This window comes from Pistacia vera, unplaced genomic scaffold (genome assembly GCF_008641045.1).
Source record: "Pistacia vera cultivar Batoury unplaced genomic scaffold, PisVer_v2 Contig583, whole genome shotgun sequence".
NCBI classification, from domain to species: Eukaryota; Viridiplantae; Streptophyta; class Magnoliopsida; order Sapindales; family Anacardiaceae; genus Pistacia; species Pistacia vera.
In genome coordinates this window covers 642,298-664,339 of record NW_022196427.1, presented here as the reverse complement: position 1 = coordinate 664,339, position 22,042 = coordinate 642,298, and the positions used below count along the sequence as shown (strand labels likewise).

Here is a 22,042-nt window from a genome sequence, read left to right as displayed (position 1 = left end):
TTTTTTTTTTTTATTTGTGAGCTCAAACTCGATACTGTAACAACTGAACCAAGATCGATTAGTTTAAAACTCGACTCAACTCAACTCGTTTACACTCCTGATATTATTAGTTTCAAAATGCTTACAATTAGATCAAAAGCTATAATGGTTAGCATATGCATAATCTTTTTTTCTTAAACCATCAGTTTAACGCCCATAGTTTTAGATAACTCAATCTCTTAGCATCTATCACGACAGGATGTTGACCGACCTAATCAATAGATTTTGTTGAATACCATCTACTGTATAGATGTTACGAGGAATTCTATGCTTTAAGGGACCGTCAATCTTAACTATCACATATAATTTATCATTTTAGGATGATCGTCGTGATGTTTAAGTGAAAGTGACGGCTAACAAGTATTATATTTTGTTAAATCAATGATTAGTCGTTAATCCTTAATTAATGCGCATTTTAAAAGAATCATATAATATCTACACCTAATTATATAAATACACACACTGAAATCTCTAAAAAATAATTGGTATGTATATAAGAAGTAAAGATGAGTATGGAATCAGTAAAGCAAAAGTGGTAGTAATAGTATCATCAGCAAGTAATGATGATGATGTGGAAACTCATAAAACAACTTCTTCTTCTCCTTCCATTCCATGCATGCACTATGACACAAATTGGAAGTGGCAGACCACAAAACCTTTGATTTCAAGTAGAATCATAAGCAAATTATTCCTTTCTTCATGTTTATCTTTGGACACATCTTCACCATTTTTGCTTTATTGTCATCTTTCAAAATATATGACAAATTCAACTACAGAAGCTAATAGTTTTACAAATATTTGTAAAATCAGACATGAAATTATCTGTTCTGTTTTCTTGCATTACATAAAAATAACAAATGGCATGTTATCATATCATAAGTTTTATTTGTAATTTTCTGTGTGTATCACATTTGAAAATATTTTAGAATATCAATTAAATTATAGGGAGAATATATATAGGTTTGACTAATGAAACATTCTACCGTATAAATAACAAACAAAACAAGCCATTTTATTAGCTTATATTTAGATTATAAAAAGAGTCAAGCCCTAATAATAGCCATTTGTAGATAACTTTTTCATTAATTCTAAAGTTGAAATTATCTACAAGAAGAAATGAAATCAAACAAGTAAAGCTACGAAAGGGACAACAACATCTTTATTAGAAATATAGCAATTAAGAAGGGCAATGACAATATTCTTGATATAAAATGAATCATAAGTTTTGATTTATAATAAGTCAATATGTCAATTATTATGTGCAAATTGAGTGTTTGGGCGTGTGTCGAAAAAAAAAAAACATGAGAAAGAGATTTTTGTATAATTAATGAGGAGATTTACTTCTTTAAACAAATAAAATCATATATGCCACATGAAGTGTTTTAATATAAAACATCACTCCCTACAACAAACCAACTTTGCTATAGTCTATTTTTTATGAAGAAATCATCTCGGTTTCAATTATCAACTCTCTAAGATCTTGAAACTACTTTATAATGTTACTGATTATGGAATTCAATTGTTTTACAAAAGGTTAGCTTCTTTACTCATCAACTTATATTTAAAAAAACTTACTTAAGACTTCTCTATTCAATCCGAACATGATCTTCATTCAACGATATAATTTCTTAGGCTGCGTTTAAACAGTAAAAATAGGTTTTTATTTCAATAGTTAAACAAAATAACTTTTAAAATCCTATAATATTGATTTTTTTACCCTTATCTCTCTGATTATTTTTATCTGTTCTCTTTGATATAACTAACACAACTGATGTGATGTTAAACTCCTTTTCTTTGTCTCAAAATCAATTAAATTTAAATTTATTTTATTTTATTTAAAACTAACATTTTTTAATTTAGAGTAAACGACATGTTCCCACCGAAGGTTTATTGAAATCCTAGAGTGGTACCATTGGTTTCATAAATTCCATATTCTCACCCTTAAATGGATACCGTTTCCTTTATTTTATCCGTTCAAGGCTAAAATTGTATTTTTTTCTTTTCCCTTCCCATTTCTTCTTCATCTCTGCCTCCACCTCCCATCTTCTTCTTTTTCCTTCATCTCAAAACGGTTACATTCAGTGACAAAACCAACCCAAAAACCATCACCAGATCACTCATAAATCCAGCCACAAACCCATCCAAAAACCACCACCAAATCACTCACAAATTCAGCCACAAACCCACACAAAAACCACCACCAAACAAATCACAAATTCAGTAGCAAACCAACCCAAAAACCACCACCAAATCACTCACAAATTCAGTCACAAACCCACCCAAAATCCACCACCAAATCACTCACAAATTCAGCCACAAACCCACCCAAAATCCACCACCAAATCGCTCACAAGTTCAGCCTCAAAACCACCCAAAATCCAACATCAAATCACTCACAAACCCACCCAAAAACCACCACAAACTCAAGCCACAAACCCACCCAAAAACCACCACAAACCGCCACAAATCCAGCCGCCTCGGAGCTTATTCCGACAAGGGAGAAAAGGGAAGAAGAAAGAGAGGAGGAGCAAGAAAAGAAGAAAAGAGAGGAAGAGGAGGAGGAGAAGGAGAAGAAGAAGAAGAGGAAGAAAAAATAGAATGGGTAGAAGAAAAAAAAGGCTGTGGTGGTGGTTAGGGATGGGGTGGGTTTGGAATGGGCTGCGAAGAAGAGAAGGGGACATGAAGAAGGAGAAGGTCCAAGGGTAATTTGGTAAAAGAACCATATGCCCCTATGTCGTCACTAACGACATCCATTTAAGGGTGGAAATCTAGAATTTATGAAACCAGTGGTACCACTCTTGGATTTCAATAAACCTTGGGTGGGAACATGTCGTTTACTCTTTAATTTATTTTATCTACTCTCTCATCACTATTATCTGCTGTCTCTAGCAACTCTAAGGGGTAAAACATGAATCCATATCGCAATTGTTAATGGAATATAGGTGTATAAAAGATTTTAAGGGTTGATTATTAGTAGCTTCGTATTATTATTTTAGATATGTATTAAGGTTTTGTTTTTAAATGGTGTATTAGTAGTTGAAATTATTTTGGATAATTTATTTTTAATTTAGTGATAAAAAAAAATTACCAAACAACTATTTAATATTATTTAAATATAAACTGAAAAGTTTCATAGTCAAATAATAAAATGCACCAAAATAATTTATCTTAAAATCTTTTTTCAAAAAATATACCAAATAATTATTCACCAATTTATTCAAATGTAATATAATATTCAAATAATTTAAGAAATACATTTTCAAATTCAAATCCTTTTTTATTAAATACTATTCAATTCAACTCAACTCATTTTTTCACACATACTATTTTAAAAAGTGTACCATACGCAGCCTTAAATATTGACATACTTATAACTGACACAAACATAATACTTGGTTCATACATTGGCCAGATTAAAATTATACTTCACAAAAATATAAAGTGAAAAGACAACAAAAAATAGTCTGAAGTGATAAAAATTATATATCCACCTAAATTGTTTAATATATGAAAGGTTGGCATAGACGTGTAATTAATTAATAAGCATGTCAAACTTGTAGTAAGCTGCTTACATCAAATAAATGAGACTACATCATTATAGAAATTGAGAAAATAGATTATGTGTGAACTTCTGAAATTCAATACTATTATGAAATGATATTACATAATTTGGAAAAGAATAGGGAAGAGAGATAAGATGAGTTGAATTATGAAAGTAGATTATGTTGGAAAATCAACATTTAATAATTTCTTGTCTTTGATGTGACATGGGAGAGTGAGATTATATGTGACATATTTTAGTTTAAATTAATTGTTATATATTAAATTATAATATAATTTCAAAGATTACAACTATCATGAATGATATAAGTAATTTGGGTTAAAAATGAAATTTGTCCCCATAATACATGCTAAATATAGGCTAATAAAAGATAAAGTTTGAATGCACATTAAATTCAATTATCAGTTAATACCAACACCAAGTGAAGGATGAGTATAATAAAGAAAAGAAAGAGAAGATGAGTTGAATTCTAAAAGTACATTGTGTGTAAACTTTTTAAACAATGGTCTTGGGAAATCAACTTTCAATTATTTATTATTATTATTATTATTATTATTATTATTGTCATTAATGTAACATTTGTGTGAGGATATATATAATATGTTTTAATCTAAATTATGTGTTTAATAGTAAAAGATGAAGAAATAAAGTAAATTATGATATAATCTTAAAGACTATTACTATTATGAGATTATATTAAGGGAGTGTTTGGTTGGTGGTAAGGAAAGATCACTCGGTAATCTATCTTTCGATCCAGACATTATCTTGTTGGATTATTAGATAATAAAAAATTCTGATAATCTTTTAATACCAATAGTAATTACTGTAGATATGAAAGTAATCTGATTACCAATTAAAATGGTGGTATTTTAAGATCATTGGGTGATTCAAATTTTGTTCCCATTTTACCATTAATTAATTAACATTTTGGACACAAATGTCATTGTATGTCTATCAAATAACAATTAGCCTAACTGTGCTAAATGACTTTTGTAACCTGATAATTTTTTTTTTTTTACAGAAATGCGCCTCATGTTAAATAAATTAATCTTAATTTTTTTACCATTTAAAATTTTGGACAATAATACCCTTATTATGAAAATTATTTACATGAATACCACCAAAAACACCTCAACCGCCCAAGACGATTATTGGTTTCCAGCTTTTACCACTGACAATGACCAAAACGACGCACGATCGACTAGATGTGACTGTTGTTTACAACCAGATCTATGGTCATAAATGGTCAAACCCATGGATCTAGCCGAAAACATCGTTTAGAACCATGGTCGTTTCCATTGTTGTTGACTGATAACATAAAAATTGTCTTGGATCTTGTTGTCGCTAATACTATTGACGACAAAATTTGTCATCCTAATACTACTTTTCCTGTAGTGAATAAATCCAAGACTTCAAATGCATTAAAAAGACGTTTGAAGCATAATAAAGTGGTCAATTGAAAAGTTGTGATATTTCTAATAAACCCAAGAAAGGAGAACTTCTTTCACCAATTCAATTCCCTTACTTATAAGGTTTGGTAAATAATTGAGAAAGATATTCTCTAGAAATATATGAATAAAGGAAAACATAAAACTAAAAGACCATTTGAAATATAAGTGTGGTGCGAATGAACTTTCCTTCTACAAACTTGGTCTTTTTTTTTTTTTTTTTTAATCTATCAAGGAAGTGTTTCCTCCACAATTACAAAAATAATGTACACATTATCCTATTGTCGAACCACAGAAATCAAGTGAGGGGTTGAAAGTTTAAAAAAGGGAGAACAACATGTTCCCACCCAAGGTTTGGCAAAACGACACTTTCCCACCCATCAAGTTTCAAAATGACACTTTCCCACCCTTCGTTAGGTTCTGTTATATTTTCCGTTAATATTTTATTGAAAAGATGAAAACACCCTTAAATATTTTCCTTTATAAATTTTTTATTATTTTTTAATTAGTCAAAAAGTTAAATATTAAAAATTCAAAAAAGAAAAAATATTTAACCTCACCTAAAAAGTTATGAGTAATGCTATAAAATTGTTTAAAGTTAAATAATCTTAATATTTATTTATAATGTCATTAATATCACATCACTATTATTTATAATGTTTTTCATTTTTACTAATTAACATAAAAAATCAATATTCCTAATTAATTAAATAAATAAAGAAAAAATTTTAAGTTTGTGTAAAATTTATTTTATTTCTTTGTAATAAAAAATTTCACTTAGTTATTTTTTGGCTTAATTATTGTATTGAGTAATTAATTTATATATGATGGGTCTTAATTTTAAATTAAAATCTCATTGTGCTTGTTTTTTGTCTTAATGTAGACTGGATAAAAGTTGAGGAGGTAAGTGATTTTTGCCAGTTGGGACCTTGGGTTTAATTATTTAAGGGGTAATTGAAATTATATAAAGGATTGGGGCATAAATCATAGCTTTCAGGTTTTATTAAAATGCCCGCGAAGGGCATTGGCCCACCCTGGGTTTGAATGGGCTCTGCCACTGTTTCTGGGGGCCTCTCACAATTATGTAATATTGGTATAAAATAATGTTACACCAATAACCCTCTCTCACAACCTTGATGTAGCAGCTGATAATTAGTCAGCTTACAATTAATTAGTGAGACCCATGTAGGATCTGTTGTAAATTGACCAATTGCGAGCTGCCACATCAGGGTTGTGAGAAATAGTTGTTAGTGTAGTATTAATCGTTGGTACATCCATGTAAAACCATTAAATTCTAATAAAACTATCTAATTAAATATAGCTATGATAACCAAAATATTATATAAATCACTTAAATTTCCACATGATTTACAGAAGAAGGAAAATCATAATAGGACAATAAACTTTAATAAAATAACAATGAATTTTATTCTTTTAAGCTCTTTATTTAGGAAGATTATTACCTTGAACGTATTTGATAACAGTGTTTCGTGGTTTCAGTGTTTAATATAACGAATCAAGTGTAAAATGTGTTAGTAAAATGGCATAAACCTTAATAGAATAATGACAACAAGGGTAAATTGTTATGAGTAATGCTATGGGTACTAACGGATTTTACTAACCAGTGTACTAACTTAAAGCATAGTACGGGTACCATACCATAGTACGGGTACTATGTGTGATTTTAACAAAGGTTAGTACACTGGTTAGTAAAATCTGTTAGTACCCAAAGTATTATTCAATTGTTATTTTAAACACTTTAGGGGGTAAATTGTCATATAGTGACACCTTAAGGGAAAAATATTGATTGACAAAATTAACTAAATGGGATTAGATTTATATTTTCAAAACTAACAGGCGCTCTTAAAAATCATGAAACATCTAAGGGATTTTACAATTTCTCCCTTATCCAATACTGTTCGAGAAAGTAAAGTTTCTTCCCTAAAATTTAAGAAAGTGACACTTTAGTACAACAGAATTGGAAAGAAACATTGTAACTTCTATCAAAGTGCTATTGTTATTTGGAAATTTTTTACTTTATTGTTTTATGAATTTTTTATATTTATATCATAATCTAAAAACTTCTAATATACAATTTCTTACTGTTTATTGTATGTCGCTCCGTGAATAACAACTATCATTTAAGAAGGACTATAATGTCACTCTGTGAATCTACTAGACCACAATTATTTTCTTCAAACCTCAATGATAAAATTGTTACATTTTTTATACTATCATATAGTTTGAAAATTAACTTTGGTGAAGTGATAAAAATAATTACCAATATTTTAATAACCAACCCGAGGTGAAACCCGACCTAGTTGCTGGGTCTCGGGTTAACCATTTAACTAGGTTGACCGGTAGGTTAAACTGGATGAAAAAACTTTTAAAATTCAGCAAAAAGACCCCTAAAAATTTTTAAGTCCCTATAGGTTTAAAATTTAGCAAACACACCCCAAATACAAGTCAGCGGTCGACTAGTTGGCGATGGCAACACCCCAAATGCAATCCTAATAATCCCTTGAGCCCATTCCCTATAAAATCTACCCAAGATTTGGTTGAAATCCGTTCGATTTCGACCAAATCTCACCGATGCTAGCGTCAACAATCCTTCCCATCACCCCAAAAATACTCCCCTCTCCTTCTTGACTAAAACCCACCTCACCTCATCCTCGTTAGTCTCGCCAATTACCGACAAAAGCCAGCTATTGCCGCTGCCTGTTATTTTCGATTTTCGGTCAATTCAATCATCGGAAATCAACTCCGTTGCCACCATTGCACTCACCGACACTTTCTCTTCAAAAGCCTTAACATTCTGGCCTTCAATTTTTCATCCATCATTCATCCCAAATTCTAAGGTTTTGGGAGAATAGGGAAATTGTTAACCCAGCCCGATGAAACTCCCGGGTAAGCTGTCCCGGTTAAACCAGCCAAGCCTAACGAGGTTTTAAAACCCTAGTAATTACCACTTATCTCCCGTAAAAAAATTCTATAAAGTTTATAAAAATAAGAAATCATGAAATTTCAGTAAAATCGAATTTTCAAAAGAAAATAATAAAATACATTGATTTTTAAAAATTGAAATAAGCAAAAAAGTAATTTGAAAATTAGTCAAACTCGTATTTTTTCAACTGTTTGTGAATTTTATGTTTCATTTTTTTATATTTTTTTAAATTGTAATTTTTTAGTTTTTTATTTCACAATCTTTTAAAAGTTTCTTTTAAGAGTGATTTTTCTCATTTGGTTGCTAAAATTAGTCAATTGTTAGCAGTTAGCCAGTTGGAACTAATATCAAAGGACGTATGTGTTAAATTTAGAAACTATTAGGACTAAAGAGAAGCCATCCTTTTACACCCCCTCAAACATTAAAAACTGACAAGTTACCCCTATCAACTTGGGAATTAGATACTTAGAAAAAAGTTTTATAAAATAAAATGAATTTAAGTTTAATATTATTTTAAGCAAAAAAATTTTAAATTGTAGATTGACATTTCTGACGATCCAAGTTCTTTGGTGATCTCAAATTGCAAAAAACGACGATCTAAGATAGTAAATCATTGGAAATGGCGATCTGAGTCGCCTGAAATGACAATCTGAGTCGCCTGAAATGACAATCTAAGATCTTTGGAAATGGCGATCTGAGTCGCCTAAAATGACGATCTCAAATCATCAAAAATTGCGATCCTAGATCGTATCGTAATCCTAGATTGCGGCAACAATATTTCAAATAGCAACATTGATCTTAATTAAAAAAAAAAAAGAAATAAATTAAAAAAAGATATCGCCGCCTTTTTTTTAATTTCTTAATGTTTTTCAGTATTTTATTTTTCAATTTTGAGAAAAAGGTAATTTAAAAAGTGTATTTTTAAACAATTTTAATTTACAAAAATATTTTGATTTTGTATTTTTTTAATTTATAGTAAAATATGTTTTGATTTTTAATTTTTTTTATATTTTGTAGTTTATAAAAATAAGATGTTAAAAATAAAATTTTATGCAATTTTCAGGGAAACATAATAAATGCTTCATGAATTTACGTGGGTACAATATTCAAATACAAAAATCTATGGGCATATATGTAATTGCAACGGTGAAGGCATTACCAAGGGAATTTTACTCTGTTCGCTGATCAACTGTGGTCTTCCATCCAAACGAACGACAAAAACTCACAGATGGCGGTCTAAATGGCTAATTCCTGAGCTGATAGGGGTCACTTGTAGTTTTCTATGTTTTAGGAGGTGCTCATCGAGAAAGCCTTTTATGAAACCGAAGGTATAGTCTGTCCTAATCTTTGAGTTAAATAAATAAAATTCCCGTGAAGTTTCTGAAAAAAAATAAAAATAAAAATAAATTTCTTTTCTTGTTAGTAAAGCTATAGTAACCCTTAGAACTTATAGGAATAATATTTAATCAATATTTTACTAAATTACCCTTTTATCGTTTATTTTAAAACCTCAAATCTAGTAGTAGGGGATTTTGTTATTGTATTAAACTTAGGATACGTTTGGTTCAGGGAATATTGCACTACTGGGAATCTTATATTAATAGGAAGATAAATTACTTTGAAGATCACTGGAAATATTTAGGGAAATGTGTTTGATTAGGTTGGAATAAATTGGTGGGTATGTTATATAGATTATTGAATTGTCCTTCTATTTTAATATTATTATTATTTTAGATCATTTTTTTAATCCCCTACATTTGTTAATTTAGCGGCAATCGACAGTCGCCGGAACGACGGACGATCGGTTGAATTTGGTCGGTCATGCACCTATATTGCTATTTTCGATCAAATCTATGACTAGAATGTAGTCGTTGACAGCTAGACTTTGGCTATTGACGGCCAGATAGATTTGACTATCAATGGCCAGATTTCGACCAGAATGTGGTCGTCAACAGCCAAATCCATGGTGGATCTTATCGAAAATGGTTAGATTGGCATACGATTGGCCAGATTTGGTCGGTCATGCATCGTTTCGGCCACGTGGGCTGACGGTGGCCGGCGGCCGACGATGGTTGCTAGCGAGCGGTGATGCTTTTGGGTGGCCTGCAATATGTTTTAAATACATGAGCATTACAATCCAAAAACTTAATTAATTAGGGGTAAAATTGTAATATAGGTTTATGTAAATTAATTTCAATATAAGGGCATTTTTGTCAAAAAAATTTGTTAATAAAAGGTAAAATTGTAGCAAATTAACCTTGTCAAGTAATCTTAAAATACCTACGAAAATGGAAGTAATCAGATTACTATTTTTATAACCAATAGTAATCACTATTAGTTTTGAAAGATTACTGGAATTTTATATTACTTGATAATTAAATGTTGTAATCTAAGTAATATAAGGGCATTTCCAACCCAACACCATTTTGGTATAAATGGTGTAAAAATTTTGCTCTAACCCAACACAAAAAACCACATCAAATTGGTGTGAATGAATATTATCACACGAAATTTGGTGCAATACTATTCACCCACACGGCCACACCAATTTGGTGTGACACTATTTATCTATTACAAAATATATTTTATTTTCTTATATTTTTTAATTTATATATATGTTAATTTGATTATTATTTATAATAATAAATTCATAATAATTATATAATTAAAAAAATAACGAAAAATTAAAAACAAAACTTCATTCAATGCAAATATTAAACTACAATAACTCAAAATAAATTAACACTAATTTAAAAACACTAAAAGTAAAAGAAAATACAACATAAACTAAAATAACAATATGAAATTTTATTTATATGTTTTTTTTTAATTTTTTGTGGCATTTTATATTATATATAATTTTTATATATATTAAATGTAATTTTTATTTGATTAAATAAATGCTTAACTTTATTAAATTAATATAATTTTTAAAGTTATTATTATTTAATAAAAATAGTATTATCAATATTTAATTAATATATAAAAAATAATTAGTAAAATAAATAAATTATTGATTATTAATAGAAAGAAAAAAAATGAGAATATTCTAAGAAATATTTTTTTGGTATAATATTTGGTGTAATAGTGAAACACACCTACAATCACACCAATTTAATGTATGTGGTTGGAGATGGTGTAAGATGACATTACAACCCCAAACCAAAACAAATATTGACGACCCCCCAGAAGAATCAATAAAATCACTTAAGCCCCAATTTCCAACAAAGAAACAAAGCAAGAGAGAAGTTACTCGAGTGAAATTAGTAGTATATCTATATAATATAATATATATATGCAGCTTTTTGCATGCCTTGATCGGATTTGAGGAAGACTACTGGGCAGTTATGTCGAGCGCGAAGATACCAGTCGAGCTCTGCAAAGGCATCAATGGCCTCGACAAGGTCATTCTCCGCGAGCCCCGCGGCAGCTCCGCTGAGGTACCTGAACGACGTGGTTTCATTTCATTTCACTTCGTTTTTTCATTTAGTTCTACTGTTATTTCTTCACGGGCATAGTTAATATAGATCACTTGTTTGTGTTCAATTTAGTGGGTACCCAGTTCATGGAATTTTGAATTGTTAATAGTAAGTTAGCGAGTTTGTGGTTTGTGAGGTTATGCGTTGCTTTGTTTGATTGTGTTGTTTCAGATCTGGAGGAGAGAATGTGAAGTTGTTTTTACTTGTCATCTGGGTTTCTTAGGCTGTGTTTGGGAATGCTTTTGTGGAAACTGTTTTTCAGTATAAGGGGTTTTTGTAGAAGTACCCACAAAATTTTTCTGGAGAAAGAGCATTCATCAAGTGTTTTTGTGGAAATTATGGAAAAGCATTTCTAACTACTTGAAAGTGATTTTGAGGGTGTAAGAAATGCTCCCAAATAAGGTGAAGGCACCATCTGTTAGTGTTCAATCCTAATTTGGCAATTCTTTTGTAGAAAGTGCTTTTTAACTGGTTTTAAGTAAAAGGGGATTTTGTAAAAGAACGCAGAAAACATTACTGGAAAAGAACCTATAAAGGTTGAAAAAAGAGCGCCTGTCAAGTTTTTATCCAAAGCACACAGAAAAGCCCTTTTAGCCACTTGAAAAAGTGCTTGTAACGGTGTACAAAACGTTTTCAAATACCATGCCAACATCATGTGACATTAATTGTCATGTTGATGCTATTTTCCAACTGCAACTTCCTGTTCTAGTGGAGCCGTAATTTTGTTAATGCTTTTGTAGAAGGTGTGCTTTTAACTGGTTTTGAGTAAAAGTGCATTTTTTTTTTTTTAAAGTATCCATCTGAAAAAAAATAAAATTGATAAAGGTTTCTAAACGGCACCTGCCAAATATTTTCTCAAAAAACACGGGATAAACTCTTTTGACTACTGGAAAGAGCCTTTGATGGTGTAAAGAACGCTCCCAAATATGGTGCTGATACAATCTGACATATGTTATCAGGTTGATGCTGTTTCCCGACAGCATCTTCTGGCTGTTGTGGAGCTGAAATGTTAATTGAACTGATTTTCTGTCCCAAACTTGATCTTAACTGAAAATACTATATTTTCTCCCTCCAAGTCTGTCCAGATTGATATTTTGGGATCAAATTGTTATTAGTGCTGTGGATTGTCAAATCAGTTTAGGCTGCAATTCGTGGGGATTTCTTTTCATTTCCTAGGATCAATTGCTGGTCTTGCAGTACAAAAGGTACTTGATAGGATACGACAATTCTCTGAACCACTTTTTTTTTTCTCTACCTTGTTGCCTTCATTTTTGTGTAATTTGGCTTGGTTTAATTATTTCATTCCCATTTCTTTTTATTTTATTTTATTATTTATAAATTTTAAGGTTGCAAGAGTTTTTCCAAAATACTTTTTTCTTTTCTTTTCTTACTATATTCATTTTTTCTTTTTGAGTTTTCCAGGTGTATTTGTACGGTGGTCATTTGACATCTTGGAAGAATGACCATTACGAGGAGTTGCTTTTCGTCAGTAGTAAGGTGCTATGGATATTCTAATGATATCTATATTGATTTTCTATTGTATGCTATGGGGAAAATGATTGTTTTTCAGTGATAAGTGCTATGCAATAACCTAATGGAACACCTTTTTAAATTTCCTGATATATTTATTTAATTGCTTATAGGCTTATTTTGCGCATCAATAGATGTTTATTTCTCTTCAGCATTGTTCTTAGCTAATGTTGTTTACTCTGATTTTCTAATGACAGTATGGTAGCAGGATGGTTATACCTTGTTGCACTTTAGGATTTCCAGATAAACAGTTTCATACGCAACAAGGGGAAGAAATTTCTGATTAGAAGAAAAAAAAAATGGAGTTATACTTGAGTTTGTAGATGCTTAAACGAATTCTAGTACTTGAATTTAGAAGTTTGGGCCCTTGGTTTTAACCAAGAAGTCTGGGGTTCAACTTCCCATGAGGCTAAGTAGCTTAGGGGTTGGTGAACTCGTAGGAGAAGTTGGAGGATTTCTGGTATCAGAAAAGAATTTTATTTAGAAGTTAAATGGCATAGGAAGCAGAGGCAGAAAATCGTGTGGGCCATTTTTATGCTATAATGTATCATCATCACCTAGGGGTTATGCATTATTGATAAATTTGTATATTCACCAAATTTGGGGAAGTTCAAGTATTAACTGCAATAACAAGCCTCATTGAATCAAGATCTGGAAATGGTATAATTGTCTTTTTTTCATCTCCTACTTTGATGCGTATGAAGTCCGGATCTTTTGAATAATTCAAGCATTGACCATCATACCAAGCTTGTTGATTCAGAATTGTAAAATGGTATTATTGTGCACCTGTAATGTATATATTTCTACTGCAATATTTTTTGGCATGAGAAGTTCAGGCCCACCCCAGCATATACATTACGATTCCATATGACTAGCTTCATATAGTGTTCATATACTGGGGTCTTGCAAAAAATTAGGCCTTCCTGTCTTCAATGTTGCATTCATTTCCCTGCCAATTTGCCTTCATTATAATTTCTAGTTCTTGGTAAACCTGCATTGCTTTCTTGGTTATATGCTAATTGTCACCCACTGGCCACTTAAGGAAGTTTTTGGGCTAGTTCTTGGTTATAGCATGTTGGAAAGATTTAATATCTTAATTTTCTTGGGTTGTTTTTCAGTTTCCTGTTTTTCTTCAATTTTCTCTACAAGGTCGAACTTTTTCTCTGATAAAATATGTGGTTTGGTTTTCATATTCTTTTCTCATTGTGATTATGTTGATCAATGTTTTAAAGTTTAAAATTACTGCCTAAAGTAATAACTTAATTGGTCTTTGAGACATGGATTGGCGCCGCGGAATACTAATGTGCATTATTTTGATGATGGTAAAGGGGCTAAAATGTATAGATTGGCATCTTTCCTTTGTTTTTCAGATCTGTATGTTATTTTTAGTTCATTTTGTTTCCAAATTGAAGTTATCAGAAAATGGAGATATTATGTTGTTCACAGGCTATATTCAAGCCACCAAAAGCAATTCGTGGAGGAATTCCGATATGCTTTCCACAGGTATGTGGTTCTCTAAACTTCTTGCTACTTTTCATTATTTTCATTTCTTTAACAAACTTATTTCCTATATGCAGTTTAGCAGTCATGGCTCTCTAGAGCAGCATGGATTTGCTAGAAATAGGTTCTGGACTGTGGAAAGTGACCCACCTCCTTTCCCAACAAATCCCTCAAATAATGCTTTTATTGATTTGATCCTTAGGCCTTCTGAAGAAGATTTGAAAATCTGGCCTCACAGGTACTTGGATCTTCAATCACTTTCTCATATTTGTACATGAAGAGTAGTTACTTTTCAGATTTTATAACTCCTTTACTGCATGAATTTCAGAAAACATTAACCATTATCCTTTTTCTTTTCAAGTTTTGAGTTTCGTCTGAGGGTAGCTTTGGGTCCTGGTGGAGATTTGATGTTGACATCTCGCATTAGGAATACTAATGCTGATGGAAAGCCATTTACGTTCACTTTCGCTTATCATACCTATTTCTCTGTTTCAGACATCAGGTAATTAATTCCCTAACTTGCTTGGCGCTTGTTTCACTACGATATACATATTCTCTTCTTTTACTTTGACTTTATTTTCTCAATTGTGAAAGATTTATTCCCATACCGGTCATTGCAGTTGCTGTAACGTGGATATAGATATTGATATTTATAGGTTTTCTTCACTAGTCTGCCGATACCTTCTATGTAATTTCACTAATGATTCCTCTGGTTGCTGGTTACCAAGACGATCTGTAATTCTCATTAAGTTTGTAAGTTTTTTGTTCTGTATAGGAGTTAATACATGGTTTTGGTTGGATGCTGTATCAAATTTTATATATTCTTTTATTTAATATTGATTCTCATATTGTTTAGCATCTCATTTAGAACAATGTTTGTTTTACTGGTCTTGAAGGTTGAGTGAGGGTCCTTTATTTCTTAAATCTTAGTGGGTGCATGTCAGCTTCTTGATGATCTTTAGAAAAGTGTTATCTTTTTAGTTCTTTGAGTAGTGGGTAAGTGAGAATTATCTGTAACATCTGATTTACTTAAAGACTGGTCTGAAAATTGAAAATCAAGGGAGTTTCTTCTTTGTGTTATGTATGCAGTATCTTCACAGAAATAATAAACTGGCTAGGTTGTAAATTTTGAAGAAAAAATGTGTAAACCACTATAAATACCACTAATTATTTATAGTGTGAGTATTATTGGGTAGTTGGGTCGTAACTTGTTTGAATGTCAAGGCTATTTCTTGGCCAATCTGATATTGCATTCAGACTACCTTAAGTATCATGTCTTTTCATTCTTAATTATTTCAACACTTTTTGTGAGAGGGTTGTACAATTTATGACCCTAATCCTCTTCTAATGTTAGATGTTAGTTTGTAGGGGAAGACACACATTTTCCTTGGAGTTGCTGTTTTCAATGTAGATATTTGGAATCTTTGAAGATCACATTGAAAGGGGTTATGGCAAATTTGATTTGTCATATTGCAAAGCTGACTGCAACAGTTTATTGTTGTAGGAATGAAAATTTTGTAGTCAGTGTCCAAGTGCATAATGCAGGGATTTTTCTGGTTGGAAATGACTGTTCCTTGTGTATAAACAGTAACTTCAGTAGCTACTAATATGATTGATGTTGACTGTGGTTGGGTTTGATCAAAATGAATCGTATTTCACTTAGTCAAGGAGCTCTTTGCTGGTTTTAGTTTATGCTTGAATGGTTTCTCGCACTTCTGTTTATAATACAATTAATGGAATACAAAATTATGATAAAACACAACTATTTCTTCTATCTGTAAGCAGGTATTTTTAGTCTCAATATGTTACCCTTCGTGCTTTTAAATGTATATGTGGTTGTGGTCTGCTCTATTCTCATGTGTTCTTCCACTTCTGCAGGAATGAATGTCAGCTTGCTTATTGCTAGAAGTTATGTCTCGTTGACCTTCTAAGTGGAATAAAAATTCCACTTTCCAATTTGAGATGTATGCGTTAAAAAATAAAAAACAAAACAAAACAAAAGCTAATGCAAACCTTTATTGCAAAAAGACCATGCAGACTCTACCCTACATGTTTTATAATATCATTTGGTAGCCAAGTACAACATTCAAATGCCCTGGAGTCAGAACTTTAGTTGATCTAGATTGCTTTCCTAAACTTAACTGCAAATGCTGTATTGACTCCTTCTAAAGGGTTTATGATTGATTGTTGGAGCCAAATTATCATTAACATTCTGAACTGTCCTAGCAGTATGAGCTGCATTCCTATAAAGCCATTTTTACTTCCTCAAACCAATAGCTAGGCTTGGATTTTGGTTGTATAAACCAATTTGTCTTACTAGACCTGGTTGCATGGCTCCTCTGGTACCTTTTAGCAAGTTCTTAGTCTTGTTGATGTTATTTTCTAGTCCAAGTTGCCTGTTATATGGGAAAATCAGAAAAACGACAATCTACGATAAGGGAACTAGTCAAATGTAGTTGAAAATTGGGTGAATGAAATTTAAATGAGTAACGTGGCTGAGATGATATTTAGTTATCACTAGATTGTGATCTTTGATTTACAACTTTTTTGTATTTACAACTTATTCTCAATTTACCAAATCTGATTCTGGGTATCTGATGCCAAATTTTTTATGGAATCTTTTGGTTACTTGACTGAGATAAATATGTAATAATATGAAACTATTGCTGGGCAAACATGTGATGAGTTATCTGAATCAATCTCAGTATGTTGAGGTTAAAATCAGATTGTAATCTTTTTCTACAAGTGTGGCATAATTTTGCTGTCAGTTTTCTATTCAAATGTCAGGGGAAATTATGGCTCTTAAATTAGCAATGAGATGGTATAAGAAAAACTTTTATTGCCACAATTTATCTACATTTGGATCAATTATAGGACTGACCATCTTCAAATTTATCAAACTTTATTTTGTTAACTGGAATTATGTCTGTAAGGCATTACTTTCAGGAGAAACTCTATGTATGCTTATGTTTATGGCTGGCTCTAATGTGTTTGCTTCTCTGCTACTATTCCAAGCGAAACTGATATATTGTTAACTCTTAATTTTGGGCAACAAATGGTTGAGTTTAAGTTCTGCATATTTGAGTTGTCCTTAAATAGTTTTTGTTGTTTGTGGTCAGTGAAGTTCGTGTTGAGGGACTAGAGACACTGGATTATCTAGACAACTTGCAGAATAAGGAGCGTTTTACTGAACAAGGAGATGCAATAACATTTGAATCAGAAGTGCGTTTATGATACCATATTTTTCCGCTTGTGATTATGCTATGTCAGGCTCTAATGTTTAGGTAATACTATTGTGGTTTACACAGGTGGACAAAATATATCTCAGCACTCCTATGAAGATTGCAATTCTCGATCATGAAAAGAAGCGAACATTTGTAATTCGTAAAGATGGGCTTCCGGATGCTGGTGAGACTGATTTTATCCATCTACTTTCCTAGCAATGTTTTTGGTAATATACGGGGGCTTTTGTTTGGCATGAATGTATCTTGCAATGTTAGTCAACATGGATCTACATTTGTCTTGTCAAAACGCAATTAAATTGTCGCCCTAGTAATATTGCTTCTGTTGAATGAAATGAGTTTACACCTAATATTCCATTGTGTTCATAGCTTAAATAAGTTGAAACATGGTTATATGATCACCATGATTGCATAAATCTTGTGTATAAAAGCTTCAACACAAGAAGAGTTTGGAACCAAGAGTGTTCTAGAAGAGAGAAAAATTGGGAAATCTGGATATACCATTGGAATGTGGGTTCATTACTTGATTACTAGTTCAACAGAATACAGTTTACAAAAATAATAAAATAAGGTCATATACAGTTTCATATCAGCAATTATGTTTTAGGAAAAGAGATTTGAATTCTGAAACCACCCGTTATTTAAATTTAAGAAGTATCTTTTATAACGTATCTTCATCACTATTTCTTTTCCTATATTTCCTCCCTCTCAAGTTGTAGGAATCACATGGATCAAATATCAATCTTCATCATTTTAATTTTGCCTGTTAGACGTATTGCCAAGTTTATTTATTTTTGCAGCTTACATATTTATGTACATAGTTTGAGACGGTATATACTTGAGCATATAAATCATTGGGCTTGTTCATTTGGAGGTTTTTGAGACCATTTTATGTTAGTTTATAGTTCTTCTTGATGACATGATACATTATAAGTCTTATTGTAAGACTTTGCAAGGTGGTAAGGATAGAAAACTGAGAAACCTTCTCAGATTTTCTTTCCTTTCCAAAAATTGCAATGATAATTATATATTTCCTCTTGGTATAGTTTGGGTAAAAATGTTTCTAGACGACCTTGTATATAAGCAACTTTATAATTGTTTCAGTATACGTGGGTTTTTCATGCCTCCTTTTAATGCAGTGGTGTGGAATCCCTGGGATAAGAAAGCAAAGGCTATGGCTGATTTTGGTGATGATGAGTATAAGCATATGCTGTGTGTGGAGGCGGCTGCTATTGAAAAGCCTATTACATTGAAACCTGGAGAAGAGTGGAGAGGAAGGCAGGAACTCTCTGCTGTTCCTTCTAGTTACTGCAGTGGGCAACTTGATCCTCAGAAAGTTCTCCGCAGCAGCTGAAAGATCGATCATTGTGATCTATAGTCTGTACAGGTAGCTTGGCTAAAACTTCTGTTTATTTGGTATATTTGCTGTACAAGAGTCCGGTACCTATATTAATGCAACTTTTATGCCTGTTTGGGAATATTCGAATTTTACTTATGGATTCCTTGGTACTTCTGATTGCATTTCGTAGACATCTTTTTATTTTTATTTTGTGATAAGAAACTGAAAAGGTTAAATTGATTGAAGAAGAATTTACAAATTAGTGATCAGACATCTTTTTGTTCCATTATGTTGTATTTGTCATCTTGTTCTTTAAACCCAAACTTCTATCCTCAAAAGTGTGCGTAAAAGCATATGCATGCTCTAACTGTTAGTTATAACAGTCTAGCTGTTTTTCCTATTTCACTTTCTGAACTACATTTGGGCTTATCAGCACTTGACAATTCAAAAGCGGATACATATAGTAAGATTATGTGTCTATGCTTTAATGTTTATTTGATGGCATCACTGTTGCTAGTCTCCACTAATCTAGTATGTCAGCAAACAAAAAGAAGAAAACTAATGTTATGTCTAATATATATAATTTTTTTTTTGTGCATAGTCTAAAAGTATTGTGGCCTGAATATAGCTGTCTAATTAACAAACTACTTTTCCTTTCATCATCCAATTTAAAAATAATAGATGGTGTGACATACCTTAAGAATTACATGGTTTTACGTCCATATTAGTATTGGTAACTTCATTAAATTTCTTTGAACACTGTTAGAGCCTCAGTCAATTATTAACATACATATTGAAAACCTCTCTCAATTTTATCTTTTAGAATGTTAAATTTTATCTTTAGGCATCCCCCTTAGGCATATTGTTCACTGTCTGGTTGCCGTAGGTGTTCTGAGGCAACCATTGCGTAGGAGATGTTTTGACCAAGCTTTGATGTTCTTGAACAGTTAATCATTAGTTCAATAATGCCTATAGATGTACAGGTTCTTGATTTATGAACTCTTTTCGACAGTCTAGTAATATTGTTATATGGTTTGCTACATATGCTCCCTGGCTTTCTCTAATTCGTCAGAATTCTGTGAATCTGCTTTATTTAGGTAGTGTTCCTAGATTGTTTCTAGTTATGCATTATTGTTTTCATGGTCAAGATTTTCCATCCATTCATCATAACACATGGTTTACTTTTCAGGTATTCATTCGCAACTTGTGGATGGATTGTTATAATGAGGTCCGGCCTATATTTTGTTTTCTTCTTGTGAAATACCCTTTCTTGGTTGAAAAGATGGATTTATTACTAGCTAGGACTGTTAAATAATGTAGCTCTGAAGTGACACACTGTTTGCACCAAAAACAAAGATGGAAGAATGAGTACTATTCATGTTGTGTCAAAATGGAACAAACAAACATAAATATGAATAGAGTTGTGAGCAAGTATTACTACTATGATGAAAATGGAATGAAATTACATATCTTCTGTCAAGTTTCATAGCGCGGAAAGTTGATTTCTTTGCTTTTGATAGCCCTAGTAAGATCTTGACCTAGCAGATTAGATTGGAATATAGAAACATTAACTATCGAAAATCAAAAGTATTAGACTGCAGGATCCTGTCAAATAATCATAGCAGTTAATTGGCAACTTGTATTGGTAATTTGTTGCAATGTTTTGTGCATTCATGAAGATTGGAGTATTAGACATTTCTCTGGGAAGTTTGCACAGCAGTCTTGGCGAGTTGGGTTAAGGTTACCGGATGAACTTCCATTACTTTTGGGTGGTTCATCCAAGGGCTACTATGGGGGTAACCTTGCCCCCACCATTGGGTATTAGTATCCTTGTTGATTTGTAGAATGAATGTCCTGAAATCAAACTTTAGTTACCTCATGAAAATTTGTGTCCTGCCTATTTTATGTCTATTTGGAGAACTTTAGAATTTTGAGTTCTTTTATAAGTATTTGAAGTATCAAAGACATCAGAAATAAATTAAGAAAGAGATACAGAAGTTAAAAATTAAAACATCCATATATCAAAAGACATCAGGAGGAAAGCATTGTGGGATTTGATTATTTTCTTTCTTCACTTCCAAATCTTGCAATTGCTCTTGATAACTTGACATCATCTTCTTCTACTCCTCGCCCTCTTTCAGATGCTGTTCATGTTGAATGAACACTGCCCGTTTGAGGATCCGGTTCTCTTTCATTAACTTATCAGTAAGCTCTTTCTGCTTTGCGTTTACCAAGCTCTCAAAATCCCTAGCGCAGAGTCTGGCATCATCCAAAGAAAAGCTTTCATCATCTCATTAACGAATAAATCTGCCCATTGTTCAGAACCGTTGTTCGAGTCTGGAGATTGTTTTTCGTATTTGCAGGCTCTAAGGAAAGACCTTGGAGGTCTTTGATGGCAAGCTCCAAGGCATTGTGTAAATATTCTTGGGATTCAAGACTAGACAACATGGTTTTGTTTCTGCGAGAATGAACAAATTTGGGATTGCAAAAGAAAAACGAAATTAAAAAGATGAAGAGAAGAAAATTAAGAGAGTGTAATTATATGATAGATAGAATGAAGAAGGCCAGCAATATATATAAATAGATGAAGATTATGGTTTTCTAATACGATTTTGTAAGGACTTTTAGAAACTATATTGTATTCGGAAAGCAAAATTAGGTCGGGTTAGGTAAAAAAAAAAAATCTAATAGATATTACTAGATACCCGGAAATATGTTATGGAAGACAAATCTATCTCTAACTGTAATGATCAAGTACCATAAATTGAAGCAAATCTTAATAATAATAATAATAATAAATCAATATAAATTACAGAACAATTTTTATAGGATCACTACAAATAGTGGGTATATATATATATATATATATATATATATGGTTGTTAAGAAATGACCAAAAGTTGGGGGGTTGTATGAGATAACCAATTTTTTTTTTAACACTAAACCTTTCGATCCAAAT

At 31.7% G+C, this 22,042-nt stretch overlaps 1 protein-coding gene across 2 annotated transcripts; it reads left to right on the top strand.

Moving 5' to 3' along the window:
• Positions 1 to 11,248: 11,248 nt before the first annotated feature.
• LOC116109586 (putative glucose-6-phosphate 1-epimerase) lies at positions 11,249 to 20,550 on the top strand. 2 transcript variants are annotated; one of them, XM_031395815.1, is made up of 10 exons: positions 11,249 to 11,433; positions 12,588 to 12,677; positions 12,895 to 12,969; positions 14,449 to 14,505; positions 14,580 to 14,740; positions 14,864 to 15,004; positions 17,622 to 17,724; positions 17,811 to 17,910; positions 18,884 to 19,131; positions 20,273 to 20,550. In XM_031395815.1, the coding sequence occupies exons 1-9, from the start codon at positions 11,341 to 11,343 to the stop codon at positions 19,096 to 19,098; spliced, it is 1,035 nt and encodes a 344-aa protein (XP_031251675.1). In that variant the 5' UTR covers positions 11,249 to 11,340; the 3' UTR covers positions 19,099 to 19,131; positions 20,273 to 20,550. The 2 variants fall into 2 exon arrangements, with proteins under 2 accessions (XP_031251675.1, XP_031251676.1); XM_031395816.1 differs by lacking the exon at positions 12,588 to 12,677 and having other exon boundaries at positions 11,256 to 11,433.
• The last annotated feature ends 1,492 nt before the right edge of the window (positions 20,551 to 22,042 follow it).